We start from the raw sequence: 13279 nt of genomic DNA, 5'->3' as shown, positions 1-13279 counted from the left end.
AGGGCCATGACGGGCTCCCGGTGCTAACCCACCCAGGTACCTCTCATTGTACATTCACATTCACATCTTGGTGAGCCACATGGCCTACTCATAATTTCTATACATCAATAATACGAATCTCATTGGGCAATGGCACTTCTTATATAAACATCAACAACTATGCCCACATCCATATACACGAGCCAACGAGGCTAACAAAATATTGTACAAAATATGAGCCGACAAGGCTAAAAGACATCTAGCTATACACAATCGTCTACGAGCCTCTGAAGGGAGGTATAACATCATATAGGTGGGACAGGGCCCCGCCATGCCCATAGGTATGTACACAAAAGAACAATACAAACAGCTGCAGCTCCGGATCAAATGGAGCTCCTCTAATGCAGTCCCTGAATAAGAAATCTATGAATCGAGTCTCTCCTTGTCCACCTGTGGGCATGACACAACGTCCACAAATAAAAGGACGTCAGTACGAATAATATACTGAGTATGTAAAGCATACTCAACATCATAAGAGGAGCATAAGAAATAGCATAAAATAGAAAAGTCATGGGATGATAGAGCCATTTGTACCTCTAGCGACAATCATCATGTTTTCTCACCCTTTTTTTTTCTTTCTAATAGGAACCTTTCATTTTCAATGCTTACTTATGTATTAGTACCGTACCCGACCATAAAAGGTTCGGTGTTTCACGTACCCGGCCATGAAAAGGCTCGGTGTTATAAGTACCTGGCCCTACCAAGGCTCAGTGTTATACGTACCCAACTGCAGTGGTGTGCGCGCGGTAGATGTCGACCCAGCCATATAAGCTCGGTGTTACATAATATATATATATAGGTGTGCTTAAGTCACGTCAACATCATCATCATCCTTGTCATTATTACTATTATCATCATCGTTATTATCATCCTCACTTTGAAGAACTTTCACCGAAGGTATCTCAAAAATATCGAAAGTCATGAACATTCTAGTATTTCTAGGAACAGGACGTTATGAATATCTTAGATGGAATCCCTAGAATTTATCTTGTCATCACAATCATTATCATTATCATCACAAGAAACATTGTCAACAATATCAAGAGAATCTCGAGAGTCATAAGCTTACAACATTTATAGGAATAGGAATAGCGTGAATATCTCGTATAGACGCAAAATGAGGAAAACATGCCTTTAGAAAGAAGGGTTAGCCTTACGTACCTCTTTGTCTTCTTAACTACTTAATGTTCACCATCGAAGCTTGGAAAATCTACATTTAGAAGGATTCATACCATAGTTAAGCCTTAATGATACTCTTAATTTCAAACTATAATAATTCATGAGCTAACAAAAATTGGTTAGCATTTCCCCTGTTTCATCGACTCCCACCATATTACAAAACAACCCCTAAACAACCATAACAACATCCACAATATCATAATCAAGTGATCACATTCCATTAAATCTTCCATATTCATTCTCATATTCAACTTACACTAACAACTTCACACCAACCTTTTGTACATTTTCATAAAATGCTTCTTCATCATCATTATTACCTTCCATAACAAAATTACATCCATATTATACTAAGAATCATAACTCAGGTTAGCTTACTACTCAAAACATTATGAAATCTATATTTAAGCTTCATTTTCTACTTCCTTTCCTTATCCAAGCTATTCAACAACTAAACATGCTTAACAACATGTAATAAACATGAGAACTAACCTTTTTATCCCATAAGAATGAGCTTTGGAGCAAATTATCAACTTGTGCAAAACCCTAGTTTCAATACCCAAGTTAATCTTGAAGATTATTAACCCTAGTGAGCCTTCCAAAACATGAACACTTTAATTCTTGCTACTTGATCTTTGTTTTCTCTTGGGTTTGGGTGTAATATGCTTGGAGAAGGGTTTTGGAGCTTTGGAGAGCTTGGAAGAAGTGTGGGAAATGAAAAAGAAGCAAGAGTCGGCCATGTATATAAAATAAAAAAATCTGACCCGACCCAATTATACGGCCAATTATACGGACCGTATAATCAGACCGTATAATCTTACCAGAGAAATCACCCCTCTCTGGAAGCTTTCTACTGACCATTATACGGGCCGTATAATTTATACGGTCCGTACAAACTGGAAATTTTCGAACTCGTCCTCGTCGATTCGTTTGACTTCCAATCCTTGTGGAACCTTCTCGGTACTTATGTAACACTTCATTAACCCTCTAAGAGGCCCTATAGCAGCCCCTGAAGACATCACTAAACACCTATCAAATCAACTATTGCGAAAACTCTTCCAAACATGACTTGCATTTCACTTCCTTTAACAAACTTAGTTCCATCAATTCCTATTACCTCAAAATCTTATGGCATGCTCTTAAAACTATTAGATGCCCTCCTTAATCTCATAAGAACCTCGTGTTCGTCTTAAGCTCACCTTAGTCTATTCACAAGACAACAAAATCCAAAATTTCAGAGATGTAACAGTACTAGACATGTTTACTGTTACTTGAGATATGATTACAGTTGTCGAAATAAAATTACATGATTTGACCAGAACTGAAAGCCTTGTACTATTTTTAAAATGCTTTCCTACGAGTATTTACTGTTTGAAAAGAAAAGTATAAATGGGAGGAGACTTTGAAGGATCCCATAGCTAACGGCAGGTTCGTTGGACCTGGTGCACCTTGTATTTATAGATTACAGTTATAGCCTCGCTAGTGGGAAGGTAGAATTAGCATACAAGTACCGTTTTCCCTCGAGTAGGGACTTAAAGTTATATATGACTCCTTTTACGAAGGGGTCCACATGATACAGATTACATAATCCTTCCTTGGAAACCTCCCAAACATTAGATTTGATATGACAGTGTTTACAAAGTTTATTACTGAATGGTTAATTGATTTCTGCTTACATGAAAACAGGCAAAACTGATTATTGTTACCGTTTTTGAAAAGGGCATTTATTTCATGATATTTTCTTAATATTATATAAGCATGTTTTCTGACTTGTCCCCACTAGAAACGGTTGTGGTTAACTATTATTAGTCACTAAGCAAGCGTCTTACTCCTCGCTATTTTTTTTTACAGAGACCGCAAGTGACCTTGGTGGGAATTTCGTTAATTAGAGAGCACGAGTTGAAAGTTTCTGGTGAGCCCCGCACTTGTTCGCTTGGGCGAAGAGTCTATTTATTATTATGGTCTTTTCTTTAGAAACTCTTAGAGTTACTCCATAGTCATTTTCTTAGTTCCATGAGTATTCTTTTATTATTAAAGACTTGTGGCTAGTATTAGACGTTCTTTCCGTATTTTGGAGATGGTTTTAGTATTATGTTGAAAATGGTGGATTGAGGATGATTACGTTTGTTGGGTTGATATTGGTTATTTTAGTTGTTGATATTAAGATAGGAATTTTTTTGGATAGTCGTAAAAAAAAAAGGGAAAGTTCTGCCTAATTTTCTGTAAATTCCCATTAAGGCTTACTTTGAAAATCTCCCCCATAGCGCAGGTCATGATCCTAAATTGAGTCATGACATATCCGAAATGATAATTAGGGCCTGTTTGGAAAGCCACCCAGGTAATTGGAATTGAGTGTAATTGGATGTAATTATACAGTTTGGCCTGTTTGTTTAACCAAGTAATTACACAATTAGGTGAGAATTAGGTGTAATTAAGAGGGTGTAATTACACTCTCCAATTCTCAAGGAGGGGTTGAGAATTGGGTGTAATTACACCCTGTAATTACAGGGTTATTTTTTAGTTTGTTTATTTTTTGTTTATTTTAATTTCTTTTTATTTTTAATTTATTTTGTTATTTCTATTATTTTAATTTCTTTTGATTTTTAATTTCTATTATTTTAATTTCTTTTGATTTTTAATTTATTTTATATTTTTATTTTTTAAAATGTATTTTTCTTTTTATATTATTTATATTTCATTTCTTTTCTTCTCATTCCCAACCTTTACTTCTTGTGGTTCCTTGTAGTTGGTTGTATTTTTTTATTTTTTATTTTATTCATTTAGTATAACCGTGTTATGATTCTAATTTTTAAAACTACACATCTTAATATTGGAAAGAATGAGTCATTAATAAACTTGGCATATAACGAGTGACGTTATTAAAGTAGAATTTCATTGTGAATGAGGTTATAGACTTATATTTTCCCTTTCTTTTGAATTATTTACTTAAGTTATGTTGGAACTTACTTATGTAATGTTATTTGACATAAGAGTATTATGTTAAACTTTTTCTTTTGGATTTTGAATTTAGGTTATATTTTCAATTTTAAGTTATTTGCTTTCACATTACATGTTGTTTATTTTTCACTTACATTTGATGGATTTTTTGTGTCAAACATTTGAATAATGTTATGGCATTATATTTATAAATATTATTTTTTTGTCAAACATCCAATCCATGACGTTCTCACAAAAAAAAAGTCTTCTTTTAAGTTTTATAATAAATTAAAATTAAATATTATTAATTTGAAAAATATATATCAATTATTTTTTACAATATTAGTTACAAATATATGATTATTAATTAATATATTTTCAAGAAAGAATGTGTTATTAAATAACTAATTTAATATCATTATAAAGGCAAATATTTTTTAAATATTAATTTTAAATTTTTTATAATTAAAATTTATTTTTAAATTAAAGTAATTATGTAATTACATTTGTGCAATCAAACTGCACGCTTGTAATTACATTGTAATTAGGTTATGATAAACAAACAGGTGATTGTAATTACACAGTAGCGTCATTACTAGGCTGTGTAATTACTACCCTAGTAATTACACCAATTCCAATTACCTGGTGGCTTTCCAAACGGGCCCTTAGGAGCAATTTACCTCTTTGGTACTGGCCCTACTCAGACCTATCCGAATTAATCGATCCGGTCAACGAATAACAACTATCCGATAGTTTTTTTTTTTTTTTTTTTGTTGAAAAAATGAAAGTAAAGTAATGCGTCAAACGCCAAATCCTTCCCTCCTACGAGAAGACTTGTCAAACTAGTGAACGTGCAAGTCATTTGCCACTTATCCACCACAGCACTGGCTTCATTTAAAAATAAAAATAAAACTGAATTTTCTTCTTCCACGTGAGGATATATACTGAAGAATGGAGTAAACCTCCAATAATTAGCAAAATCTGACTTGCAAGTTGCATCTCCAATGCATGGTGATATAGTCCACTTTGCCGGGTTTGGGAAGCACAGTACTCTCTTTCGTTGCAAATCTAAAGCAGACGATAAATTAATTAAAAATATAAAGGTGGTTGTCACAACTGAATTAACTAGTAAAATATACATTGTTGAATTCTGCTTCGCTAATTTTAGTTTTTTTTTTTTTTTTTTTAGCGTATTCCTCTCGATTTAGTAGTATATATTCTTTGATTTAAGCTTTAGATAATTTAGACCTCACTTATTTTTATTAAAACTAATACGTCTGAATCTGAATACATATCGAAATATTAAGATGATGTATATGGCGATTTAACTTATGAATTTACGTTATACATACTATTGTGAAAATTGTTTCAATATCACAAGCACAACTAGTTAGAACAAAATTTAACACTTCGAAAATATTTCACAAGCACTGGAATAATAATAATAATAATATAAACAAGACATTGTAAACCTAATTCAGACATAAATTGCTTATCTTAACACGTGTTCTCCAAGAGATAAACAAAAAATTGAAGATAAGTAAGAACAGAAAACACCAAGGCCAAAGTAAATAATGTGCCATCCTAGGAAGAAGCTTAAACTTGTCAATCTGCATTCTCCGAGAGTAAACGAATAACCTCAATCTGGTTAATGAAAAAATAGTGATCAGTACGTAGAACTTGAACAGCAAAAAAAAAAAGTAAATATAGAAAAAATAATAGTAACTCCTCTGACCCATAAATTTATTTTAGATAATTAAAATTTCATAAAATAAAATAAGAAAAATTATAAATCAAATTACTTAGGTTCTGATCAGTTGGCGACGACAATTTGGACAAAAAATAAGAGATTTTTCTTCTTTTTCCTATTTTGGACACAAAGCACAAACTCATTCTGCAAGTTTTTTGTTTTTCTTTTTATTTCTCTACTTTTTTATTACTATACAAGACATTGTGCTAGTAATATGACTCAATTTCTTAAATATAATGATTTTCTCTCTATTTTTGAAAAAATATTTTAACCTCTTATGCAATGGAAATCCTATAGAAATGAAACTTCATCTAGCTATGCAAATTTTGAAGCGGAACAATAAATAAAAAAAAATAAAAAAATGATATTTTTTATATAATAGTATAATTAGGTAAAATATAAATAACTTATATGTTTTTTTTATAACAATAATAACTTATATGTTTTAAGTGTAAGAAATTTATTATTAATAGTCCGTTATTTTAATAGGTAGTTGTGTCTGTACCTATGTGTGAGTTTGAAAGACGCACGTTTCAAAAAATGTTTATTCTCGTTTTCAATCAAGACACGAATAAAAAGTTAAATAAAAATATAATTCTTCTTTTTAGAATTTCATAAAAATAAACATGTAAAAACTTTTTTATTCATAATTTTAAGTTATCTTTAATAACATTATTTTAATATACTTAACTATAGATATATCTCATAGGGGTATAGGTGTAGGACTCTAAAGTATATAGGTATAGATAGGGTCTTCACATCTTGGTAAAAAATCGATCTAAACTGAAAATCGAACCAAATTGAAAGTTATTTAGTTTGGTTTTGATTTTATCAAAAATAAACCGAAAAAAAAAAATCTAACCAAACCACAAAGTTATATACACAATTTTTATAAATGCAATATATTTTATGTATTTTTAAATACTTTGCATGCTTTTTCATCAAAAATTTATTTATGTCTAATAGGCTAATGAACTTTACACCTTAAGCCTATATCTTAAAGAAATCCATGAATCCAAACTCATTTATTTTAAGAAACAACTATGTGATTTACGTTGATTTATTTTGAATTTCTTACAAACTTTATTCACTTGATTAAAGCTTATAGACCTTAAGACATTTTCACCATAATTCAATAAGATTATAGCCACCGCAATAAAATGATAATAACGGATAATAAGTTTGAAAAGGATGAAAAATTATTTCCTAATTGTAGGGGAAAAAATGAAAAAGAAAAATGCCATTAAAGTTCTTAAAAACCTAATCAAACCGATGTATGTATACTATATTTGGTTTGAATTTGTTTTAATAATTAAAAAACCAATTAAATTGGTCTGATTTTGATTTTAACCAAATATCGACCCAAACTGAGTCATGAACACTCTTAGATATTAGTATTTAATTATAAAATGCACAGTGTGTATCTGAAACTAAATTATATTATAAGAGTGTTTAGTATAATCAACCCTAAGAAAAGTTTGATAGTGTAAGAAAAAATTACTGTATCGAAGTATATAAATTAAACTAAAAATAATACCTCTATCTCATGATGTGGAGTGTCCAATCCGAAGCATTTGTTTGGTATTCCATCTTTATCCACCAAAAACTTCTGAAATTCAGTCTTGATAGGTTCTCCTCCACAAAATTTCGACCTTAGATGTACAAAAAGTAGATGTGCCTTTCGACCATTGACTTTTACCTGTCATTATCAATGTATTAGAATTCAAGATTTTCCAAACGGAAAAAGAAATCAAATGTGTTACGCCCTTCATTTAAATAATTTGTCTCATTCTAATTCTTTTTCAAGCTAACTTGATTTGATTTCCTTCAATCTGTGTATTAGTGATTTGTATGGATTTAGTGATATTGGGTTTTGTAGGGAATTTCTTAAGGAGCTTAAATAATATTTTAGAGGTGTTTGGAGACGATTTGAGGCAAACTTGAACTGAATTCAGATTGAAAACTTGACGTCGAAAATGACTCCATTTGTATATCACCATTGCATCAGTATATATCAAATCATATATCTATTTATCTTCTGTATATCATCTATATTTGTGTATGTCCATGAAAAGTTGTGTGTGATATGCGCGGATATACAATGTGATATACACGTCTTAGAGATGTTTCTAGGTCTGATTTTTTATTTGAAACAAATCCAAATTACTTCTAATCTTCCTCAGATTTTGTATATAACCTCGTTCAGGTGTTTCCAATCAATTCCAACAACACCCAAACACAGAGAAGAAAAAGAAAGTTAAAATTTACTTTTTCCTTTTTCTCTCTTAATTTTTGGTTTTGGTTTGATTTTATTAATTTGAGATGAAAATGGCTACATTAATTTTTGTAAGGGGATGCATGTTTCTAGCATGAAATTAGGAGAAGAATATCGAAAATAAAGAAGACAATATTGAGTTTCCTATTAAATCGTCGGTTATAATTGGAGACTCCTATACAATGACAAAATTTTTGGGTTCTATTGCTAAACCTAATCTTTGGCAAAAACTATATCAATAAATATTTAGGATTGTATATAGGTGTCAATATCCCTAATAAATATTTCAATTAACACACTGCGGTCGATCAAATAAAACTTTAATAATAAGTAAAAATGAACTCATGAAAAAGAAGTAATAAAAGGAGGGATTGATATAAACTTCGAGATTAATTAGCTAGTTGTACTAATTGTTATCTTAGATATTCAAATAGAGTTTGAATATTTTTCTATTCTCTAATTTGTGCTGGAATTTCTATCTTGTTAATTTCACTAGTCAATTTATTGTCAATTATTTTGCTTTTGTGTAATCCGAATTGTGTCAGTTGGTATCAAAGCTATTCCAAAATATATGTTGGTATTACAGCAGTCTCAAGTCATATTAGGTCATTTTCTATCCTTAACCAAAGTTTTTGGGTTCGAACCATTAGAATGAAAAAATGTCATAGTAAAGAGACTTTCTCCTACATGAGTCTTGCGCGGTAAAATTGAAAAACCAACCTTGTCGAATAATCGAAACTCAGCAGCACTAATCTGTAGATGCCCCCCTCGTGGTGCTTTTTGTGCATATCCATGTCCTGCCTCGTCAGTTTCTTTCTTATCATAGAGAAATGCAGCTATCTCAAACCCTACACCAATTAAGTTGATGAGCATCTTTCATGATAGCGCGTAATAAAATACATTGGGAATACTAAAGTAAATAATATTTAATAGAGAGATTAAAACTATATATTTCTCAATTATACATTCTAATATTAGAAGCGGCCTGAAGCGGGGGAAGGTCGTCATGCTAGCTTACTGATTAAATGGCATTTTTGTCTATCAGTTTATGCTTCGCTTTTACTGAATTAGAAAACCGGCTATGCTTTATCAATTGGATTTTGGGCTGCTATCTTCGTCACTGATAAAAAACACGGTCTTCTAGATAAATCCTAATCATATATTCTTAAGCTAGACATTGAGGGGTAACTTCGTAATTATAGTTAAATGAAGCAAAATTCTTGGATGACTAAAGCAATTACTGTACCTGAAGTGAAAAGCTTTTGCTGCTTTGGCCATCTTGCCTTATGTTTATGTTATGAATCATAATCGTTATTTCTCTTTTCTACTTACTTATTCATTGCATTCTTTAACATATCTAATTCTGGTCTCTCTCTCTCTCCATGCAGTGAAGCATAAGCTGAAATGACAAAAATGCCCTTTAAACAGTAAGCTGGCATGAGGACCTTCTCCTGCTTCAGGACGCTTCTATATATAACACAAGTATAAAAAGCGACATGTAATAGTTATGTAAAAAATTATATGGATAGTCAATTTCTGAGCCGCGTAACGTCAAAACAAAAATAGTTTTAGGTACAACACGGAACAACTCCAACATGTGGTGGTGAGGTTTGAGATTTTGACAAGTATATCAGAATTTGGCCACAAATTTTGGTGATTACTCTGACAAATAAGTTTTGCCTGTTAATTTGAAATTCTGGTGATTCATCAAGATTTTACGATGTAATGCTTGCAGCGAATTTATTCTCACAATTTTTTTGACAGAAGTAAAACTTAAATGGTGGCACTTAAAGATATTATCTGTACAAATCTCCAAACATTCAAGTTGTTGGGCCCGTGCTAGCATGGGCCAATGGCATGTGGTAAGTTCAGAAAATGTCATATTAAAGTGATGTTGATAAAAATGAATAGGAATATCAACAAGGAAAGATTTAGTTGAGGTACTTACCTTTAGATTTATATTTGTGATACAGATCATGAAGTAATTCGTACTGCTTCTCTGTCCACACAGAACTGAAACCAAAAAGTAAGTAGATACTCCTTCTGAAAAATTTACAATAAATTTCACTAAATAAATTATGATTGTTTTGATGGACAATAGATATACCCTTTCTCAGGAACATTGACGATCAAAACAACTTTCTCTCTGAAGCAACTGAGTGAGAGACCTCTTCCCTTTTCCTATGAAGGAGATTAAAAACAATATTTCAGTTGTAAAGATACAAGAATTAATGGATAATACTACTATGAACTCTTAATTAAAGTGGCACTCATCAGTAGAAGAATAAAATCTCGAAAAAAGAAAAAGAAAGTGAAAAAGGAAAGAAGAAAATACCCAAATTTTATTTCTCCTCAAAGGAATAAAGGGAAGAAAGTGGTAGAGTACTAGCTAGAAGTACATAATTATATTGTGACAATTTCTTGTGCTCCAAATATTTGACAGCATTTCATTAGTATGGTAATCTATATACTCCAGAACTTTTACTATATTCAAGGAATTAAACTTATTAAGCAGATAAATTATATTTAGATTTTGAAATGATGCTTTTTGTCAAACTAATCTTTTGCATAAATTAAATTAGCGAGGCAAATGAAGTTTCTTCCTCAGGACCTTGTATTTGTCACAATTAACAAAATACATCTAGTCCAAAACAGATTCCACTTTAGAAAATCAGACCGCAATATTTTTTTATACTTTCACCCTTATTGTTCCAAAAACTCATATAATCATCATTAATTAATCATTTAAGGAGGGAATAAGGGTAATCTAATCAAAAACCTCTTAATATTAATCTTATTAAATAACTTTTAAGGGTAAATTACACTAAATACACCTATAATATGACTTACAGATGTACTCTGTATATTTTAAACGGAAAAAGCTCAAATATGTCATCGAACTATCGGAAATGACTCATTTATATCACTCGTCAATAGTTTGGCTCATTTATGTCATTGAACAATCGGAAATGACTCATTTATGCCACTCATCAATAGTTTGACTCATTTATGCCTTCGCCTATTACCAAAATGACTCATCCATGCCAAACTATTGACAAGCAGCATAAATAAGCCATTTTCAATAGTTCGATGATATATTTGAACCTTTTCCATATTTTAAAGGCTGAAGTGGTGAAAACACCCCTAAACTTGGCATGTTTTCGTACTTAGTCCCTGAACTATTGACCCTATTAAAAACACCCCTAATATTGACCAACTCAATTTAAATTCACCCCCGTGTTAGGACACCTCAGCAACGTGAATCCACGTGATGTCCACTTGGCATTTTCTTGCTGTGCCATGTGGCAACATGGGGTGAATTTAAATTCAGTTTGCCAATATTAGGAGTGTTTTTAAGTGTGACAATAGTTTGGAGACTAAAGTAATAATTCGGGCAAGTTTAGGGGTGTTTTCACCACTTCAGCTATTTTAAAATCAAACACTTACCCACACTCTATTCTTAAAATCAAACATTTACCTTTTACACTCCCTACTCTGCGAACATTCTATACAAACATAATGCCCAATTACAGATACACCATATGCACCTTAGAATCTAACAATTACACCCCTATACGATTACAGATCCTCATTTCGCTCAAATAAAATGACAGGGTAAATTACATAGACTAAGAAAAATAAGAACAAGGCAGGGGGAACAATAACCTTCTAATATTGTAACCAAAAAAGAGAAAAAATAATACCAGTAACTAAAAAGGCCATACCTTTGCTTGGAAATTATAGATTATTTGTTCTCCAAGTGGAGAGGTTTGGGCTGTGATAATATTCAAAGATGGATACTTTGATACAAATGTTGAGAAATTTGGTGAAGGAAAAGTGAAATCACCATGGATAAATGAAGATTTGGAGCTGGATTCAAGAGAAATCTTGTGAGATAAAATACAAAGAGCCTTAGAGGGTAAAGAAGAGTGCTTGGAGTTTACTCTTAGCTTGGAAAGTGATTGAGCATTCAAAGGAGATGAAACAACCATAGAGCTCATCTTTGTTTTATTTTGTTTTGTGTTGCTTTGCTCTTTGAGTTTGGGCTATACTTTTATATAAAGAGATCACTACGTAATGTACAAGTGATTCCGATGACATAAGATCACACACACACACACACACCCTTCGCAATTATGTGATATATTTTGATCGATCCTTCTATTCAAAGTTTCCTTTCTCCTCTCGAATGTAGTTTGTCCTACAGCTCGCTAAAGTGAAGGTTATTCAGCAGTGTAAGCAAGTCACTCGCAATCCTATAGTGAATTCAGATATAGTGAACTAGGAGCTAATGAAAGTCATGAACCTCATCTAACTCAATGCGCAAAATTTAAGAAAGAAAGAAAAAATGAAGCTCGTGATCTCAAATAAGTCATAAATATTTATGTAGTTATAAATAATCTCATTAAGGAAAATATAGCAAATTTAAAGTCAAATTTTTCTAAATACAGAAAGGATCATTGTCTTGGAACAGACTAAAAAAATACATCACGTAAATTGAGACAAATGTAATATACATACGCGCGCTCACCATCAATTCAATTTAACTATCCAGCTATTGCAAGAATAAGTTACCATATTAATTAGTCATTAGATTTGATATAAAGATTTTTGTGTCATAGATAACCTAATAATTGGTATAAGCAACTATACTCTCTCGGTGCACATGCATAAGTAATAAAAATCCGCATCACCAGGTAGGAATTAACAGGGAATAATTAGTTCCATTAACAAAATCCCACTTTTGGAGGGAGTAATTTTTATACCATTTCTACCTGATAAGCAAAGAATTTTTCTGATCACTGAAGAAAGCTTAAAGATTGTTTAGGGTATAATTACTTTTAGAAGTGATACTAGTATAACTTAAGACTGAAGAACCAAATATTATTTTATTCTTGCGGCCACCGACGGAGCTCCTTTTTTTCTTTACTTTTCTTTCTGTATAATTATGCGTTCAAACAATTCTTTAAACATAATCTTCCCAAAGCTGGTCATGTTTAAACAAAGATGAACCTCATGTCTCATTTAGTGTTCAATTCTACTAATTCGAAAGACAAATTCATAAAAAATATTGCCTCCGTCTTCATTTATGCCGCATA

The 13279-nt window shown here is 31.6% G+C and overlaps 1 protein-coding gene across 1 annotated transcript; it reads right to left on the bottom strand.

The window, feature by feature from the left end:
• Nucleotides 1-5586: 5586 nt before the first annotated feature.
• On the bottom strand, nucleotides 5587-12388 carry LOC132638300 (glutathione peroxidase 1-like). The gene is made up of 6 exons (XM_060355239.1): nucleotides 11906-12388; nucleotides 10288-10361; nucleotides 10129-10193; nucleotides 8901-9028; nucleotides 7443-7604; nucleotides 5587-5799 (listed from the first exon to the last, which is right to left on the bottom strand). Exons 1-6 carry the CDS (start codon nucleotides 12179-12181, stop codon nucleotides 5761-5763), a joined length of 744 nt encoding a protein of 247 aa, XP_060211222.1. The 5' UTR covers nucleotides 12182-12388; the 3' UTR covers nucleotides 5587-5760.
• Between the last annotated feature and the right edge of the window lie 891 nt (nucleotides 12389-13279).

Source organism: Lycium barbarum, chromosome 4 (assembly GCF_019175385.1).
Source record: "Lycium barbarum isolate Lr01 chromosome 4, ASM1917538v2, whole genome shotgun sequence".
Lineage (NCBI taxonomy): Eukaryota > Viridiplantae > Streptophyta > Magnoliopsida > Solanales > Solanaceae > Lycium > Lycium barbarum.
The sequence above is the reverse complement of the archived record's forward strand: the minus strand, read 5'-3'. Positions and strand labels throughout refer to the sequence as shown.